Source organism: Psammomys obesus, unplaced genomic scaffold (assembly GCF_907164565.1).
Source record: "Psammomys obesus unplaced genomic scaffold, mPsaObe1.curated_primary_1811, whole genome shotgun sequence".
Classification (NCBI taxonomy): Eukaryota; Metazoa; Chordata; class Mammalia; order Rodentia; family Muridae; genus Psammomys; species Psammomys obesus.
The window spans coordinates 25,121,099-25,140,537 of NW_026596095.1; the positions used below are offsets into that span (position 1 = coordinate 25,121,099).

Sequence of the window (19,439 nt, forward strand, 5' to 3'; positions counted from 1 at the left end):
CTCCTTTCTGGCTCATGAATTAAGGATAATTTTTACATTTTTTTTTCTTTTTGGAGGGGAGATGAAGATTTTTCCATTATAGTCCCCAAACATGGAAACACTGTAGGTTGCCAAAGTTGTCTCAAATGTTAAAATTCTCAAGCAATTTTCCCCAACTCTGAGTTTGGATTCGGCACTCAATTCTGATAATAGATGGTTTTCTAGTTTTGGCCTTATGCTTAGGTACTAATACTATTAGCACAAGACAGGAAATGGCATTTAAATAAGCGTGTCTTTTATGTGTATTAAAACACTACAGATAGAAATAGTCTTCATTAGTATTTATTTCTAACATTATATACACGTGTTTTTGAGATTTACATGTACCACATATAAAGAACCATTTGGTTATTTTTAAAACTACTTTGATGCACTGTCAGTATGATGCTCATTTTGCTAAAAAACTGACTAATGTTTCTTTCTACCTTTGAGGTGTTAAAGGATATAATGCTTTTTGAAAGTTGTATCCTTGCACACTCCTTGCTGACACTGGTTTTGCTAACCCACTGTCCTGAGAGTTGGACCGGAGAGGAGCCTTCGGCTTGCTGAAATATTCTGTAACAATTGTTTTCATCTTGTTTGTTCTTATAAACAATGGGATCTTAGCCCCTGAAATAGAAAAAAAAAATCTAAATAAGACCATAATCGAAAAGACTGAATATAGTTTCTACCCTGTTTTATTATTGAATGGTGTAGGGTTAAAAACAAAACAAACATGAAGGTTAGATGAAAAACACTCAGGAGTCATAACAATCTATCCATTTTTACCATGCTCACCTTTGATGAGATTTTGTGGTAACATACATGTGTGAGAGTGTTGGGGCAATGATTGGACCAGTGACATAAGGACCAGTTACCCCAGTGGGTGAAGCAAGAGAACAGACAGGCATCTTAGAGCAACTTAACTGTACTCCTCAGACTTTTCCAAAGCCTGCACTGTTCACAGCTATTTTGGGAAGGTCTGGTGACGGTGAATGCTGGCCATGGGGAGAAGCAGCGAGATCTGGGTCTTATGTAAAAGTCTGTGTGTCTAGGCAGGGTAAGCTTACAGTTGAAGAGAAACCACTATGTAATAACTGTCGTTCTCCCGTGAGGATCTGGCAGGAGAGGCCAGGTGCAAAGGGAGCAAGAGGCTGGGTTTACTTTCCACCTCTGGCTCAACTTGCTGCTTGTTAATGTATGGGGCCACTTTGGGGCTTGGTGAACTCCACGGGACAGTGACAGGGTCTAGGGGAACCCTAAAGAATTCCATTTGATGTATCTCATATTCCTGGTCAAGGCAAATTTGGAGAAACAAGACAGATTTTTAATTTGATGCCTGTGGATATATTCCTGTGTTGTCATCCTCCTGAGAGGCTGCTCGTGGACTATTGAGGACCAATGTAGGGCTTTCTAAGACTATTGAGTGTCCCTGGTCTAAACTGCAGGCTGGTGCAGGGCTTCTGATTGGGGCACACTCTTGTTCAGCTGCTTCAGGAGGTACCTGCTTGGGATTGCTGCTGTTGTATCCTTTTCTCTGGGGTCACCAACCTTCTTTACAGTGAAATCGGTGAGGCCCGGGACAGTAAAGCTTTACAGAATTGACCTGTGAGGTCGCTGTCTCTGTGTGGGTCAGTGATCCCATTCACTGAATGGGTGTGACCCCTTTCAACACCTACCGTCTGACCGTGTTTTCAGAGTGTTTTTGTCCCCAAAGACACATTTTTGTCAGATTTATCTTACGCAAAATAAGGCAGATACATTTCTGAAGAGTGGAGCTGAAAACTTCACTGGTTTTCCTTTAAAAGCAAAGATCTTTAACACCTACTGATTTCCTTATACCGTCTGTAATCACCACAAACCATACTTAACCTTGTGATGCCGCCTTATTTCCTTCGGATCCTTGACTTGACATTCTAAATCAATTGGAAAAAGAAAAAGATTTTGAGAGATAGCAATCCACGGTAGCATTAGGAAGCTGATGAGGTCTATCTTAAACATGCTCTCCCAACGCTTCCTTTCAGTCACTTACCAATGACAACTCACTTTGAGCAAATAGCTAATGGGGCTATCATAAGCCACTCAATGAAGGAGGTCAGCTCTTACCGTGTCCTCCTTTCTGACTTCACGGAAACTTAATGGTGCAGTCAAGTTAGAATGTATACTTTTTAAATGCAACAATGTTTTTTTTTTTTATAATTTTCTTTCTGTGACTTTACATTTAACCCAACTTAATTATAAACTAACAAAATTTTCTCTCCCGGCCTAAACACATTTTCTTCAACAGGTTATACATAAGGAGCTGTGTGCTTCTTTCGTTTGTTGTGTGTTATTTTTGAGACAGCCTCTTGCTATGTAATCCAGGCTAGCTTTCAATTTTCAAAATTTGCTTCAGTCTCCTCAAAGCTGAGATTACAGATGTGTGCCGCTGCACCCAGCTTTTTCTTTATTAAAATCCCATGGTTTAAGAAATCTTTCTTAGAAAACAGTTTCCAAACGGCTTAGTAATTTTTTTTTTTCTCTCTGGAACTTCCCAGGAATATATCAGTGAAAATCAGTTGAAGCGATTTATTTTTATCTTCATTGCTTTGTATTAAAATCCATTCCCGTATAATAGAAGCACTTAACAAAATGGGCATAACACTGATAATAGTTCCATTTTCTGTTGTGGTTTTCGTGTTTAAACCTTTTTAAAGTTCTCGGGGCTGGAAAGATGGATCACTGGATAAAAAACCTTACAGCTCCTGTAGAAGACCCGTGTTTGGTTCTCAGCACTGACATGAAGAGGCTCATACCCTCCTGTGACTCAACTATCAGGGAATCTGATGCTCTCTGGCCGCTGTGAGCACTGTACTCATGTTCTCTGTCTCTCTCTCTCTCTGTGTATGTCTCTGTCTCTTCTCTCTCTCTTAAAAATAACCTTAAAAAACTTTTAAAAAACCTTATGTTTTCCTAGATTTCTAGATGTCTAGTCTTACTTTGCCATTAGTAGAAAGGGAATTGTCCTCAAAAGAGAAAGGCTGGTAGCTAAAGAACAGAGGCTCTGCCAAAATGTTCTAAATAGTGGAACTGAAAAAAACTTTGTTATTATGTGTGAAAATGAAAGAAAACAATTACATGTGTGCAGTCGCTTGCTAGATAGAGCTGAGACTTAAAACCTCAGCAGTTGGAAGAGAAAATAAGAAAGTGTGAAGTCTTTAGGTACAGCGGTCCCCCAGGTGACATCTATATTTACTCACCTGAGTGGCTGATGCCCTTCCCTGGAGCCAGTCAGCACTTTCGGTGAGGCAGATAAATTTTGCAACGATTTGGTTGTGGGGGGTGCTGCAGCTGTGGCTGGCTTCCTGGGCTCTGCTGCTGCCTCCGTTGAAAGGGTTCTCCTGTGGCACAGGTTTACCCCAGCCAGCTCAGAATGAACCACAGCTGATACCCACTCCTTTTCTGATTTGGGGGAACAAATTTTAACAATAAAGTAAAGAGGTTGGAGAGAATGAAAGCTACTGTCGTCATACTCACCAGAAGCGCAGGTTTGTTCCTCCTTACGCTAGTAATGGGTTTCATATGTCATTGTCATACATTTATGTCATTTCAATTTGGTCTTTTCCATTCCCCTTTCCTCTCATCCTCCCTCCCTACCTCTTGCTGGTCCATTGTGCATTAGGCATGGATGCACAACATCCACACCTGCCTTGCACAGACACACAAATGTACGCACATACACGTTTTTAAAAGGAATTATTGGGGAATTTATTAAATGTTATCTTCTTTTAAAAGCCTCCCCCTGCAGAAATAGAAAATTGTTCCCAAGAACTTTCCGATTAAAAAGGAGTCTTAAACTCTATGGCAAGGCTTTGTTTTTCCAAAATGCTCCCCATCCTCAGACTGTATCCCCCAGTCCAACGTCACCATCTGCATCAACTGGGAACCTGTTACATCAGCAGATTCTCGAGGCCCAAGCAGGAAGTTTTGGCTCCGTTCATGATGAGCTCGTTTGAGGATAGCTGCTGTGTGCTGTACTAATTGCCCTGCTTGGGAACCGTGTTTTCATGACACATGCCAGGGGCAGCCCAAAGGAGGCCCAGAGGCAGCTGAATCATCAGCTAAGATTAAACAATCAGAGTGGTTAGGAGTCTGAAACATGGAAGGCCATGCTGCTGCCATCCACAGCAAAGGAAGGAAACAAGCTTGTGTTTCGACTTCACAGGAGGCCAGAGGATGTGTTCGTGGAGAGCTTGGGCTTTCACACAACATGGGGGAGACACAGAATTCAGCCTTAGCAGAGAAGTCATGTTTCCATTACTCTAAAGAGTTCAGTTTGAAACTCACTGAATTGGTACCTGAATGGCCAGCAGGCATGCAGGTAGGTATTCAGGCTCCAGAAACTCTGGTAAGGAACTCTGGGAAAATAATTTTTTGCAAAAATATTTGCAAACCCCGGGTAGAAAGCTTCAGTTTGGCATATTCATCATCTCTGACTATAACCAGAGGTAGGTTCCTGCACATGCTTGTCTTAACCTCACCTTTGGTACTTGCGTGAATTAGCCACTGCAGAACCTCTGCCAGAGAATCGGTGTGTAGAATGTCACAGAGCTTTGACAGGATCTGACAGGGAACATTACAGTCACATAGTGAGGAAGTAAGCGATGCCTCTATCTGCTAACCTAGGGCTAGTCCTGGATGCTTCCAGCCTCCATTCGATCTAATTTAGGCCTAGAATGTTTTCAGCCTCTGAGACTTATTTTTTAATAAGCTCAGCTTTTCTTGTTCTTTCTGAGCTCTGGGTTGACTGGTTCAACTTAGCTGTTCTGGCTCAGACTCCTCCCCAAGCTGATTTACTCAATCTGGCTTTTCTCTTGGCCTCTGAATTGCTTTGCTTGGCCTCAAACTAACTCATGCAATCTGCTCTCATCCCCTGGCTCCTTCTTATTCTCTGGCTCATTCAGTCTTCACCCAAGTTCTCTCTCTGCAACCTTTCTGTTACTGTCCAGGTAAAAACACTGCCTCCTCTCTCATTGCCCCTTAAGTAGCTTCCCTTTCCTCTCCTTTCTTGTGAGAGTTGGACGTATTTTAGTCTGTCAAGTCTTTCTCAGATTCATCACTGTTTCTGCTACTCAGTTAAACATCACTTTCAAACATGGCTGCATCCTTTTACAAACTAACTTTATCTTCATTGCTTAGGATTAAAAGCATGCACCACACCCAGATCTAAGGTTGTCTTTACCTGAGACTTGCTCTATACCAGGTTGGCCTCAGATTTGCTTGCCTCTGTCTCCTGAATGAAAGGCGTGTTTGCATTCCCGCCAGATCACACAGACCTAGAAGATCTTTGGATATGCTCTCTTGCCAGAGCAGCCATGTTCTGAATTAAAATTCCTCCACAGGGGCTCTAACAGGAATCTGCTAGTCACAGAAGGGCGTCATCTGGCTGCTGCTCTCCTTGGTTTGGCTTAGAAGGGTGTGACCTGAGCTGGACCGTGCCTCCATTCTTTGAATACAGCATTGGGCCCACTGAGAATAGAATCTAAATCCCTTTAGTCAGTAAGAAACCATACTTGAGGTTCTGGGAGGGGATTTTGTTTGCTTGCTCTTTTAAAAAAATTTAATCTTCTTTCCCTGAAGCTACAGGCCTTTCCCTCTCACACTATGCTTTCCCTTTTGAAGAACAGAACTCTCAGATGAGAGCTTTAAGCTCATCTTACAAAGAGCTGTAAGCACTTCGCAGATGGCATTCCATTGTCACGAGTGTGCAGGTTTCTACCGAGAAGGCAGCAGGCACCACAGCACCTTTCTAGTTTTCAGCAGCTGGATTACAGTGCTTAGAAGCAATTTGCCTTAGTTCATCTTCCGTAGGTTTAAGTTTCTGTCAGCTTTAGGAGAATGTTAGCTACTAACTCTGCCCATAATTTGAATGCTCTAATTTTCACTGTTTCTTAGACTCCAGTTACACACAAAGATTAGAATACTCAATATATTCTCATAGGTCAATAAGGCTTGTTTATGTTTTTATATCTACTTTTGCTTGGGTAGTTTTTATTGTTCTGTGTTTAAATTTGTTAATATTTATGTATATTCTGAATGTGTGTGTGTGTGTGTGTGTGTGTGTGTGCGCGCACGTGCATGTGTGAACATGTATGCACACGCATGTGGAGGCCAAAAACCTTTGGGTGTCTCCCTCAGTCATTCTCCCCAGCTGTAGTAATATAAGTAACTCCGTTCTTCTGTTACGAAGTTTCTGAGTCTCGTCTGAACCACTGGTGATTTAAGCAACTCTCCGCGCTCTGGTGTGTGTGATCGACAGCCAGCGGTTCCAAGAACTGTTCCTTTACTCACTCTTTTCTGCTAGGCCTCTGCAGTCTGCCCTGTGCATGTAACCGTTACTGGTGGGCCAAATTCTCAGTGGGGCCCTGTGCATCTTTCTGCAGCTCGGTCTCTACAAGGATTCTCTTTCTTCAGCGTCTTTCTTTACTAGTCCCAGCCGCCTCAGCAAAAGCCCACTGCACTGTGGATGCCACTTCTCTGTACCGTGATTAGGAAACTACCCTAGCAGAAGTCCTCACTGAGTGTAGAGATTACCCTAGTCCTACAGTCATGAAGCTGCGTTGTCTGGTGCCAAATACCTAAAAGCAGCTTCTTCATGTTCTTCCCATTTATGTGATGATTTCCACTGGAGGCTGTCCTGAGAGAATCTAGCATTGTATCACCAGTGTCAGACACCTGTCACATTGCTACTCACTCTCTTCTAGGGGCGTGTGTGTGCGTGCGTGTGTGTGTGTGTGTGTGTGTTCATTAGTGTGTTCATTCATGCTGTTTCCAACTTCTGGGTTTAATAAACCTGCCTCTTACTTTTATCTCCTGGTCCAAGTAGTTTGGTATGCACACCATGCTTTCATTCCCATCGGTCTTTGTACTGGTCGTTTCTAAGCACTGGGAGGCAGCAACAGAGTTCATCCTTGGAGTCAGTAGTGGCTTTTTGGCGTTGAATTCATCCTAAATCAAAGGTATAGTATGATTGGCATGCGGTTTTGCACTTGTAATTTCCATATAAATTAAATGCAACACTAATAAGAAGCTTTTAGCTTTGTTTAAATTTTTTAAAGTATATTTATTTGTGTGTGTGTGTGTGTGTGTGTGTGTGTGTGTGTGTTTGAGAGTTTGCTTGCACATGAGCATGGCATGGTACATGTGCTGTCACAGAACAGCTTTCAGGATTCAGTTCTTGCCTGATATCACATGAGTCCTGTGTGTCTACTTCAGGACACTTAGGCTTGGCAGGAAGTACCTTGCCACACGGACTCATCTCACAGGCCAGATAAACGTTTTTCTTTAATAATAAAACCACAAAAGCAAAGTGATGTGAATAACTCTAAGTGCCCTTTAAACTCTATGGAACATTTGTGTTTGTAGACAAAGCAGATGGTGACTTATTACTAACTTTGGCTGAAATCATTTAAAGCCCTGGATGAAACTAAAGATAACAGTTTAGATGTTGAATGTGAAATCTTTTTGTATATTGTTGTTCCAGGCAACAAATGGATCCTACCGTATGAGATATGTGTTGAGTTGGAAAGAGTTCTTTTTTCACCAGGAAAGCAAGAAGATCTGTGTGTTGTCTATGAAGCAATGTCATTACATGTGCTGCACTTCTTGCTCTGTTAACAGCTGGAGATTTAGAATTAGGAACTCATTTCCTTTTCATTAGTTGCAGAAGAAATAGAAAGGCCTGGGGTAGGCTGAAAATACAGTCTGCAGTTTAAGCAGTGGCAACAACCACCAAAGGTGAGGACTTTATGTCCGTAAGAGCTTCAAAAGCCTTGGCTCTCTGTGCCTGTTCCAGGAAAGGCGCTTTTTGTTTGTTTTGGTTTGGTTTGGTTTTGGTCGATATTGACCAACACACCAAGCTAATGAGGAAATGAGTCAACCTGGACTCGACATGACCAGAATTGATGATCAGATTGCTGACAGTTATGAGAATAAAGCTGTATCACATTCTGATTCTTGTTGAAAACTTCTCATGCATACACTTAGTTGGCCTGGAGAAGAGGGTTACACATTTTGCTTCAATGCTCATGTTGAACAAACTGAAATGCCTGGTTGGAGTTTTAAAAAGTAAATCAAAGAGTCAGAATGTGTAAAACAAGGACTTACATCAACTATGTAGGAAGCTTTCATATCACAATTACAAAATGGCCAACTACTCAACTTCAAAAGATCTGCATATCCATGTCCCATGAAAGGTCTCATAAATGACAGGGAAGAGGAGGAAAGTTGTCGTCTTCATTATTTGTGAGAAAAACCAAAACCCAAACCACACAAGCAACACACTACCACATCCCTGGATGAACAGGGTTTGTTTTTTGTTTTGAAAATAGCAGTCATATTTCAACCTTCTCCATGCTAGGACGACAAACTGAAACCACACTTCACTTCCATCAGCTAGAATCTAAAACCGATCAGACCACATGTAGGGAGAAAGTAAAGACAAAGAAATTCCAAGCACTGCTAAGAGAATGGAAAGTGGAGAAAAACTTGGCCATACTTCAAGATGTAGACACAAATCTTTGTAAGAGTCAGTTATCTCATTTGCAGGTATTGACCAGGAGGTAAGCAAGTATGTGAGTGTACAAAGACTGTGTGTTTAGCTTTATAAAAAGGTGGACAGGACCCAAATGCCCTTCAACAGACCCAAGTCCCTTGGCTTTAAGGACCCTGTTTTAAAAAAAAAAAAAATCAACTGAGCAACTTGGGTAGATTTTTGCTGAGTGAAGCCTGATCTTGAAAGAGAACTTGCATGTGACCTCATTTACATAAAAGTTAAAAGTCTGTGCCACTTTAGTGACACAAAGCAGATCAACATTTGTCTTTGGGAGGGCTGGGCTCATGAGTGTAGGGCCCTGGAGCCCTGGGACTTGGGAAAACCAACCTGGAACAAGAGTGGGGTTGAGGCATGTCCAAACCCAGGAAATCTTGTCCTGAGATTAGCAGGAGAAGGACTGATCCTCCCCCACACTCCACACAGCACACTCCACCCTGGGCATGTGTGTCCTAGTGCGTCCACCTTTACCCCCTGAAGGAGGTCACCTAGCCTGGTATGTGATCTTATAAGGTCATGTCTAGCAGCACCTGGAATTCCTCCTCATGCAAATGAGGCATCCTCAGCACTCTGACCCCCTGAAAACCTCTACCTACCCCCCAAGAGTTTAAGTGGCCTTTGTTCCCCGCAATTAAATGAGCTGTCTCACTGAAGCTATCTCCCAAGAATATTTCTTATAGCACTCACAACCACCTGAGGTCTCTCTCTCTCTTTCATCACTGGCTGTTAACTACCACCACTTCCTTTCTCAGGATCTACTGGTTGGGCTGAAGGCCAATAATGCTGTAATGGGCTGGCTGGGGAAACAGCCTGAGTGATACATGAGGAAATCCTGGTTTGGTGCTGCTTCCCTGAGGGACATGTGTGTACTTGTTAAGATGCATTAGACTGTGTGTTTGGGATGTAAATGTTTTATATCGTGTTAGCTCTACCTGCACAAAGCTCTACAAGTAGAGTGAAAGAGGCCTCTAAGAAGTGCCGTAAAGAAGAACAGTTGCTAGAAGTCAAAGCAGCTAGGTATGGCAGAGCTCCCTTACCTTCTTAAAAACTAAGGGATTGTCAGTGGAAGTCTTGAAGTTCTTACTGACTTTTCTACATGGCTCTGAAAGAAATTGGGGAAATACATTTAAATTAAATTAAATGTAAATTAATTAAATTAAATTAAATTAAAGAAATTTCCATTCATGCTTTGTGTATTAGTTGCTGAAATAGTCTAGTCTATCCAAACTTAAATAAAGGTCAGCTCTGGTCTATGTGTGACAGTGAAGATGTTTGTGGTGGAAAACCATGTACAGTAACGTTATACAAGTGTATTTATGTTTTTAAAAAATACTATTTAAAAAATTCTGTTCCCAGATGAAGACATATTGCAAACTAACCTCCCTCCACCCATCTTTCCTTCCCTCTCTCCATTCCCCCCTCTCTCCCTCCCACCTTTTCTCCATTTCTTCCCCTTCTCCCATCTCATTCTCACCCAGGCTGGCCTCCTGACTCAGCTTCCCAAGTGACTAGGATTACAGGTCTCTTTCAGCAGCCCTAACTAGTCCAAGCTTTCTTGATTCGCTTAAACTCATTGTAAAAGTAGAATCCTACTGAATGTTTCTTATCCATGTGCCTGTCATTTCTATTTAATAGGCAATTTGTATGTTTTGTTTGCCTCAAAGACAAAAGGTTTGCCTGCGTTGTAATTGTATTCTTTTTCTTTTTTTTTAATATTTTATTTATTTATTTATGTGTATGAGTGCTCTCTCTACATGTACACCTGCATGCCAGAAAAGGGCATAGATCCTAGTATAGATGGTTGTAAGCTGCCATGTCGTTGCTGGGAATTGAACTCAGGATCTCTGGAAGAGCAGACAGTGTTCTTAACTGCTGAGCCATCTCTCCAGCCCCTGTATTCTTTATTTGTTTCTCATGCTTTCAACCATGTCATTCCTCTGGGGTCTAAGTAAATCAGTCTCAGCCTGAAATTGTCCACAGCTTTCCTTGGCTTTCTTTCTACTGATATGAAGATATTTCTTCTCTAAGCAAAGCCATAGGTATAGACCAGCTTTAAATAAAATTTTTGTGCATAATTCCCATAGTAACAAAATTCATCAGTTTGGTCTGAAGAAAGATTGTTCCCTTCTGGTAATGAACAGAATTATGGCTGCTGACCCTGAGTAAGTAATGAACAGTGTTGTGGCTGGTGAGCATGTTCAGCTAATGAACAGTATTGTGTGGTCACCATGAACAGGTAATGACCAGTGTTGTGTGGTGACCACGTTCAGGTAATGAACAGTGTGTGACAAGTGACTATGTTCAGGTAGTGACCAGTGTGTGACTGGTGACCATGTTCAGGTAATGAACAGTGTGTGGCTGGTAAACATGTTCAGGTAAAAAACAGTGTGTGGGGGATTCGACAAGATGGCGGTGCCAGGAGAACACTCCGTCGGAGAAGCAGGACAACATTTTCCATACAGTGACCAAGAGACTGAACTCTGGGCCCTAAAACAACAGCGATCGTGTTTCCCAGATGAGAGGTTTCCCAGGTGACCACTCTCAGGTCACCCAGCCAGAACCCAGAAGAGATCCTGGGTGGCACAGGCACTAGGTTGCCAGACCAAAGCAACAGGCCTGCGTGTCCTGATCACCTTTCCAGGCTGAATGGTGAGCACAAATACATCAGAGACTCAGAGTCCCAGTCGCAAGAAAAACCCACAGGGAAGGAAGGAAGGAAACGGGACTGGCCTCGGGTCACCCAGTCTTTCCCTGGAAGAGGTCTCACAGAATGGCGGGTATGCGCCTCCAGCACTGAACTGGGCTCCAGCTGCGAGCACAGAGACTTCCTGCCTGCCCAGCTCTCCGTCACACACAGAGCTGTGCGCCCCAAAGCAACAGAGACTGGGTTTCCCTGTCAGGAGAAAACTCCACAGGGAAGGAAGGAACAGGGACAGACTTAGGCCACCCAGTCTATCCCTGGAAAAGGTCCCACAGACCAGCGTGCCTGCCAACCCAGGGACCTGCTGTGCACCAGCTAGCCTGCTGCTCCCAAGAGAGCAGTACTCACCGGCCACTGATTACCGCTTGGGTACTGGGGCACAGAGCCCCAACCTCAGACCTACAGAAGCCTAGGGTCCCTGAGATCAACCCCCAGATACTGCTCCAAGGGGCAACCCCTTATCCCTAACAAAACTGACCAAACCACGGAACACCCAGGTTACAGCAGCAGCTCACTAAATTTATAGCAAGAAACCCAGAAGCAGGGCAGCTGTCTCCAGGACTTCCCCGGGTGAGAGGATAACCCTCTTGACTAACAAGGACCACAGTTACCACTCAGGTCTGTATGCCTGAGGTGAGCTATGGCAACTCCTGAAAAACACCAGCCATTCAGTGACCATACCAAAAAAGCTGAGGAGTCTTCCTTCAGGAAAAAGCATGGCAAACCCATGAGACTCACAGAGACTATGAAAGCCAGAAGGGCCTGGACGGATATCATGCAGACCCTAAGAGAACACAGATATCAGCCCAGGTTACTATACCCAGCAAAACTCTCAGTCCTCATAGACGGAGAAAACAAGATATTCAATAACAAAAACAAATTTCAACAATACCTACACACAAATCCAGCATTACAGAAGACATTAGAAGGGAAAATACAACCCAAGAAAACTAGCTACTTTCAAGAAAACACAGGAAATGATTAACCTCACTACAGTAAAACAAAAAAACAACCAAGCACACAAACTTATGATCACAGCCAACATCAAAATCAAAGGATCTAACAGCCACTGGTCATTAATCTCTCTCAACATCAATGGACTCAATTCTCCAATAAAAAGTCACAGACTAACAGAATGGATGCTTAAACAAGACCCAGCAATCTGTTGCATACAAGAAACACACCTAAATCACAAAGATAGACATTACCTGAGGGTAAAGGGCTAGAAGATGGCTTTCCAAGCAAATGGACCCAAGAAGCAAGCAGGAGTAGCCACTCTAATATCTGATAAAAATAGACTTTCAACCAAAATTAATCAAAAGAGATGGGGAAGGACACTTTATACACATCAAGGGAAAATTCCACCAGGAAGACATCACAATCCTGTACATCTATGCCCCAAATACAAGGGCACCCACATTTGTAAAAGAAACATTGATAAAACTTAAACCACATATATATATCCCCACACATTAATAGTGGGAGACTTCAACACCCCACTCTCAACAAAGGACAGGTCAACAAAACAGAAATTAAACAAAGAAACAATGTCTCTAACAGAGGTCATGAATCAAATGGACCTCACAGATATTTACAGAACCTTACACCCTAACACAAAAGAATTTACTTTCTTCTCAGCACCTCATGGAACCTTCTCCAAAATAGACCACATAGTTGGTCACAAAGCAAGCCTTAACAGATACAAGAAGATTGAAATAATCCCTTGTATCCTGTCTGATCACCATGCAATAAAGCTGGACCTCAACAACAACAGGAATAGCAAAAAGCCTACACACACATGGAAACTGAACAACTTGCTACTAAATGACAGCTGGGTCAGGGAAGAAATAAAGAAAGAAATTAAAGTCTTCCTAGAACTCAATGAAAATGAAGACACAACATACCCAAACTTGTGAGACACAATGAAAGCAGTGCTAAGAGGAAAGTTCATAGCACTAAGTGCCTACAAGAAGAAATTCGAGACATCTCATTCAAGAAACTTAATGGATCACCTAAAAACCCTAGGAAAAAAAGAAGCAGACACACCAAAAGGGAGTAGATAACTGGAAATAATCAAACTCAGGGCTGAAATCAATCAATTAGAAACAAATAAAACAATTCAAAGAATCAACGAAACCAAGAGCTGGTTCTGTGAGAAAATCAACAAGATAGACAAACCCTTAGCCAAACTAACTTAAAGGCAGAGAGACACCACCCAAATCAACAAAATCAGAAATAAAAAGGGGGACATAACTACAGACACTGAGGAAATCCAAACAATCATTAGGACTTACTTCAAAAGTCTATATGCCACAAAATTTGAAAATCTAAATGAAATAGACAATTTTCTTGATCTATTCCACTTACCAAAGCTGAATCAAGACCAGGTAAATCAATTAAATAGTCCTATATCCCCTAAGGAAATAGAAGCAGTCATCAAAAGTCTCCCATCCAAAACAAGCCCAGGGCCAGATGGTTTCAGCACAGAATTCTACCAGACCTTCAAAGAAGAGCTAACTCCAGTTCTCTTCAAACTTTTCCACAAAATAGAAACAGAAGGAACACTACCAAATGCATTCTATGAAGCCACAGTCACCTTGGTACCTAAACCTCACAAAGACTCAACAAAGAAAGAGAATTTCAGGCCAATCTCCCTTATGAACATTGATGCAAAAATACTCAACAAAATACTTACAAACCGAATACAAGAACACATCAAAGATATCATCCACTATGACCAAGTAGGCTTCATCCCAGGTATGCAGGGGTGGTTCAATATATGGAAATCCATCAATGTGATCCACCATATTAACAAACTGAAAGAAGAAAACCACATGACAATCTCCTTAGATGCTGAAAAAGCATTTGACAAAAATCCAACATCCATTCATGTTTAAAGTATTAGAGAGATCAGGGATACAAGGCACATATCTAAACATAGTAAAGGCAATATACAGCAAGCCTATAGCCAACATCAAACTACACAGAGAGAAACTTAAAGCAATCCCACTGAAATCATGGACAAGGCAAGGCAGCCCATTCTCTCCATATCTCTTTGACATAGTTCTGGAAGTCCTTGCTAGAGTAATAAGACAGTTGAAGGAGATCAATGGGATACAAATTAGAAAGGAAGAAGTCAAATTATCACTATTTGCAGATGATATGATAGTATACCTGAGTGACCCCAAAAATTGGTAGCAAGGAACTCCTACAGCTGATAAAATCCTTCAGCAAAGTGGTCGGATATAAAATTAACTTAAAAAAAATCAGTAGGCCTCCTGTATACCAAAGACAAAAGGGCTGAGAAAGATATTAGGGAAACAACACCCTTCACAACAGCCACAAATAACATAAAGTACCTTGGTGTAACTCTAACCAAGAAAGTCAAAGACTTGTATGAAAAAATGTCAAGTCTCTGAAGAAAGAATTAGAAGAAGCTATCAGAAGATGGAAAGATCTCCCATGTTCATGGCTTGGCAGGATTATTATAGTAAAAATGGCCATCTTACCAAAAGCAATCTACAGATTCAATGCAATTCCCATCAAATTACCAACACAATTCTTTACAGACCTTAAAAGAAAAATTCTCAACTTCATATGGAATAACAAGAAACCCAGAATTGCTAAAACAATTCTCTACAATAAAAGATCTTCTGGAGGTATCTCCATCCCTGATCTTAAGCTGTACTATAGAGCAACAGTTATAAAAACTGCATGGTACTGGCATAGAAACAGAATGGTGGATCAATGGAACCAAATAGAAGACCCAGAAATAAACCCACACACTTATGGACACCTGATCTTTGACAAAGATGCCAAAAAAAGATAGCATCTTCAACAAATGGTGCTGGTCTAACTGGATCTCTATATGTAGAAAAATGCAAATAGATCCATACTTATCACCCTGCACAAAACTAAAGTCCAAGTGGATCAAAGACCTCAACATAAAACCAGACACATTAAATTGGTTAGAAGGAAAAGTGGGGAAGACCCTAGAACTCATTGGTACAGGAGACAACTTCCTGAACAGAACACCAACAGCACAGGCTCTAAGAGAAACAATCAATAAATGGGACCTCATGAAACTGAAAAGCTTCCAAAGTAAAGCAAAGGACACCGTTATCCAAACAAAATGACAGCCTACAGATTGGGAAAGAATCTTCACCAACCCTCTATCTGACAGAGGGCTAATGTCCAGTATATATAAAGAACTAAAGAGGCTGAAAAGCAACAAACCAAGTAATCCAATTAAAAAATGGGGAACAGAGCTAAACAGAGATTTCTTGATAGAGGAATATTGAATGGCAGAGAAACACTTAAGAAAATGCCCAACCTCATTAGCCAATAGGGAAATGCAAATCAAAACGATCCTGAGATTTCACCTTACACCCATCAGAATGGCCAAGATCAAAAACTCAAGTGACAGCACTTGAGGTTGTGGAGAAAGGGGAATCCTCCTCCACTGCTGGTGGGAATGTAAACTTGTACAACCACTCTGGAAATCAATCTGGCACTTTCTCAGACAACTAGGAATAGTGCTTCCTCAAGATCCAGATATACCACTCCTAGGCATATATCCAAAAGAGGCTCAAGTACACAATAAGGGTATTTGCTCAACCATGTTTATAGCAGCTTTATTTGTAATAACGAGAAGCTGGAAACATGCCCCAGATGACCCTCAATACAGAACATGCCCCTGGATACAGAAATTGTGGTACATCTACACAATGGAATATTACTCAGCAATGAAAAACAAGGAAATCATGAAATTTGCAGGTAAATAGTGGGAACTGGAAAGGATCATCCTGAGTGAGCTATCCCAGAAGCAGAAAGACACACATGGTATATACTCACTCATATAAACATATAATATAGGATAAAGATACTAAAATCTGTACACCTGAAGAAACTAATCAAGAGGGAGGACTCTGGCTAAAATGTTCAATCCCCATCCTGAAAGGCAAAGAGAATGGACATCAGAAGAAGAAGAAAACAGGAAACAAGTTAGGAACCTGACACAGAGGGCCTCTGAAAGGCTTTGACCTGCAGACTATCAAAGCAGATGCTGAGACTTATGGCCAACTGTTGGGCAGAGTGCATGGAATCTTATGAAAGAAGTGGGAAATAGTAAGAGCTGGAGAGGACAGAAGCTCCACAAGGAGAACAACAGGACCAAAAAATTTGAACACAGGGGTTTTCCAGAGACTCATACTCCAACCAAGTACCATGCATGGAGATAACCTAGAACCCCCACAGATGTAGCCCATGGCCGTTCAGTGTCCAAGTGGGTTCTATAATAATAGGAACAGGAACTGCTTCTGACATAAACTGATTAGCCTGCTCTTTGATCACCTCCCCCTGACGGGGGAGCAGCCTTACCAGGCCACAGAAGAAGACAATGCAGCCACTCCTGATGAGATCTGATAGACTAGAATCAGAAGGAAGGGGAGGAGGACCTCTTCTATCAGTGGACTTGGGGAGGGGCAGCATGGAGAAGGGGGAGGGAAGGTGGGATTAGGAAGGGAGGAGGGAGAGGTTTATGGGGGGATACCAAGTGAATAAAGTGTAATTAATGAAAGTTAATATAAAAAATAAAAAAGAGAATAGTTGTAAATTATACCATAATAAGATTTCCATGAATGAGAAAGAACAGAAACAGCGCGTGACTGGTAAACACGTTCAGTTAATGAGCAGTGTTGGTGGTGACGGCGTTTACGTAATGAACAGGGTTAGACACGCTCAGGTAAAGAACGTGGTATGTGGTGACCGTGCTCAGGTATGGAACATGATTGTGGCTGATGACCGTGTTCAGACAATGAACAGTGGTATACGGTGACCTCGTTCGGCTAATGAAGAGTGCGTGACTGGTGACCATGCTCGGGTAGTGAACGGTCTTTTGGCTGGTGACCATGTTCAGGTAATCGAAAGTGTGGGACTGTTGTCCATGTTCAGGTTATGAACAGTATTGTGACTGCTGACGACATTCAGGTAAAGAACAGTGTTGATGGTGACCATGTCAGGTAATGAACAGTTTTGTGGCTGTTGACCACGTTCAGGCAATGAAGAGTGTTTTGTGGTGACCACGTTCAGGCAATGAAGAGTGTTGTAGCTCGTGACTGTGTTTAATCAGTGCTCCCTTGCTTGAAATAGAAACTGTTTTTGTTTTTTTTTTAATTTAATTCATAGAAGGAACTGCACTTGTGTAATTACATTGGAAGGATTGCGGCATAAATATTTTCTTGAGGACTAGAAATCAGAGTGACTGGCTTATTCAACCTAATCACCAAGGAAGAGAGTCTTGGTGTGGAATTTTCGGGACCAGGTTGGCCTGTGGACACATCTTGATTGTCTGATATCATGTGGGAAGCCCAGCCTGAACGTGGGCAGGATCATTCCCTGGTCTGGTCACTGACTGAACTCTATCATCAGCTTGAGCACTAGCCATGTATTCTGTCTGCTCTCGACTGGAGATGTCACAGGACAGGAGCCGTCTCAAGCTCAGCCTGCAGTGACGCACTGTAACCAAGAATTGTGACCTAAAACAAAGCCTTTCTTCCCTACGTTGCTTTTTCTCTCATACAGTCCCAGCAACAAAAGGAAACTAGGACAGAAATTAGTACCAAGGGAGTGAGGTCCCTGCTGCAGTTAAACTGTGTTGGGGGCTAGAGCGATGATGGCTGGGTCGGGAAGAGCCTTGGACTCTCTTGCAGAGGACCTGGGTGCAGTTCTGGCTTGCAGTGAATGGTAACTCACAAGCGTCTGTAATTCCAGTTCCGGGGAGCCTGATGCCCTCTTTTGAATCCTCGGGGCACCAGGCACGCAGGCGATGCACGTCGGTGCATCCAGGCAAAGCATTCATACATATGAAACAAAATAACTCTAAAAAGGAAAGTTTAAACTGAGCATGTTGTTTTATACTTTTGGGCTGTTTTGTGGGAGAAATGTGGGTGCTTTTGATACACGGATCTAGGAAAGCCGCCGCAAGCTGGAAACATTTTGACGGGGCAATCTAGTGGGAGCTTGGAGAATAGTAAGCATCTATTAACTTATTTAATCATCTACCAAAGACCAGACACTGCACGTGGGTCAGAGGGAGAGATAAGTGCCATGAACACAAAAGGTGTGGAAAGAGGTACACAGATTTCCATCCCTTTTTTTTACCTTTTGCTTGTTGTTTTTTCTTTTATCCGTGCTGGCTAGACACTCATATCTGATGTCTAGTTTGTTAGTTATTTTGCTCATGGTTTGAGGTCATACACCCGTCCTTGTAGGAAGGCTTCCAGTGGGAATGCGCGATAGCTGTGGAAGAAACGCTCCGCTGGCTGCTTTCTTCTTTCCCTGGTTCTATTACCCGGGGACAGCCAGCGTGTGTAGTGGTGCCATTCTCATTCCCTGCTTACCCACATTCCCTAGAAACACCCTTCTCAACACACCCAGAGGTGTGCCTCCAGGCCATTCCAAGTCCAGTCAAGAGCTGACATTTGACCTCAACACACTTTTCTGAAGATTGGACACTACACCCACACCAGATCTGGCCTGGACACAATAATAGTAATAGCAATAGAAACATGATTACTACTGCTGCTACTAACGTTTTTAACAGTAGTGTCTTACTGAACTGTGGCTAGAGGAGTATAAACTGTGCATAGTGAATAACCTATCGCATAAGTTGCTGCAGTTACTTAAGCAATCAGATTTCTCTCCAATTATTTTCAAGAGACCTAAGAACACATTCCATTTCTTTACAGGGACTCACCAGACTGAGGCTTTACAAGAACTTTGTTTTGGGCTGGTGACAGCCCTCGGACAGGGCTTTCCAGGGCTGCGGTGCAGGGCAGGTTATTGAATTTGCTTGGTGTCTCGTTCCTCTCCAGGGCTGCGGTGCAGGGCAGGTTACTGAATTTGCCTTGTGTCTCGTTCCTTTCCAGGGCTGCGGTGCAGGGCAGGTTACTGAATTTGGTTGGTGTCTCATTCCTCTCCAGGGCTGCGGTGCAGGGCAGGTTACTGAATTTGGTTAGTGTCTCATTCCTCTCCAGGGCTGCGGTGCAGGGTAGGTTACTGAATTTGGCTAATGGTGTCTCACTCCTCTCCAGGGCTGCGGTGCAGGGCAGGTTACTAAATTTGGTTGGT

At 42.5% G+C, this 19,439-nt stretch overlaps 1 protein-coding gene across 1 annotated transcript in view; it reads right to left on the reverse strand.

Moving 5' to 3' along the window:
- Window positions 1-408: 408 nt before the first annotated feature.
- Window positions 409-19,439, reverse strand: part of CUNH4orf17 (chromosome unknown C4orf17 homolog) — a 25,059-nt gene continuing 6,028 nt past the window's right edge. Inside the window, exons 3-9 of the mRNA XM_055628278.1 lie at window positions 19,066-19,127; window positions 9,646-9,710; window positions 6,862-7,005; window positions 4,539-4,620; window positions 3,258-3,459; window positions 1,891-1,934; window positions 409-648 (exon numbers count right to left, since the gene is read on the reverse strand). Of these exons, the coding sequence (XP_055484253.1) occupies window positions 461-648; window positions 1,891-1,934; window positions 3,258-3,459; window positions 4,539-4,620; window positions 6,862-7,005; window positions 9,646-9,710; window positions 19,066-19,127 (787 nt within the window). The 3' untranslated portion in view covers window positions 409-460. The remainder of the gene's footprint in view (window positions 649-1,890; window positions 1,935-3,257; window positions 3,460-4,538; window positions 4,621-6,861; window positions 7,006-9,645; window positions 9,711-19,065; window positions 19,128-19,439) is intronic.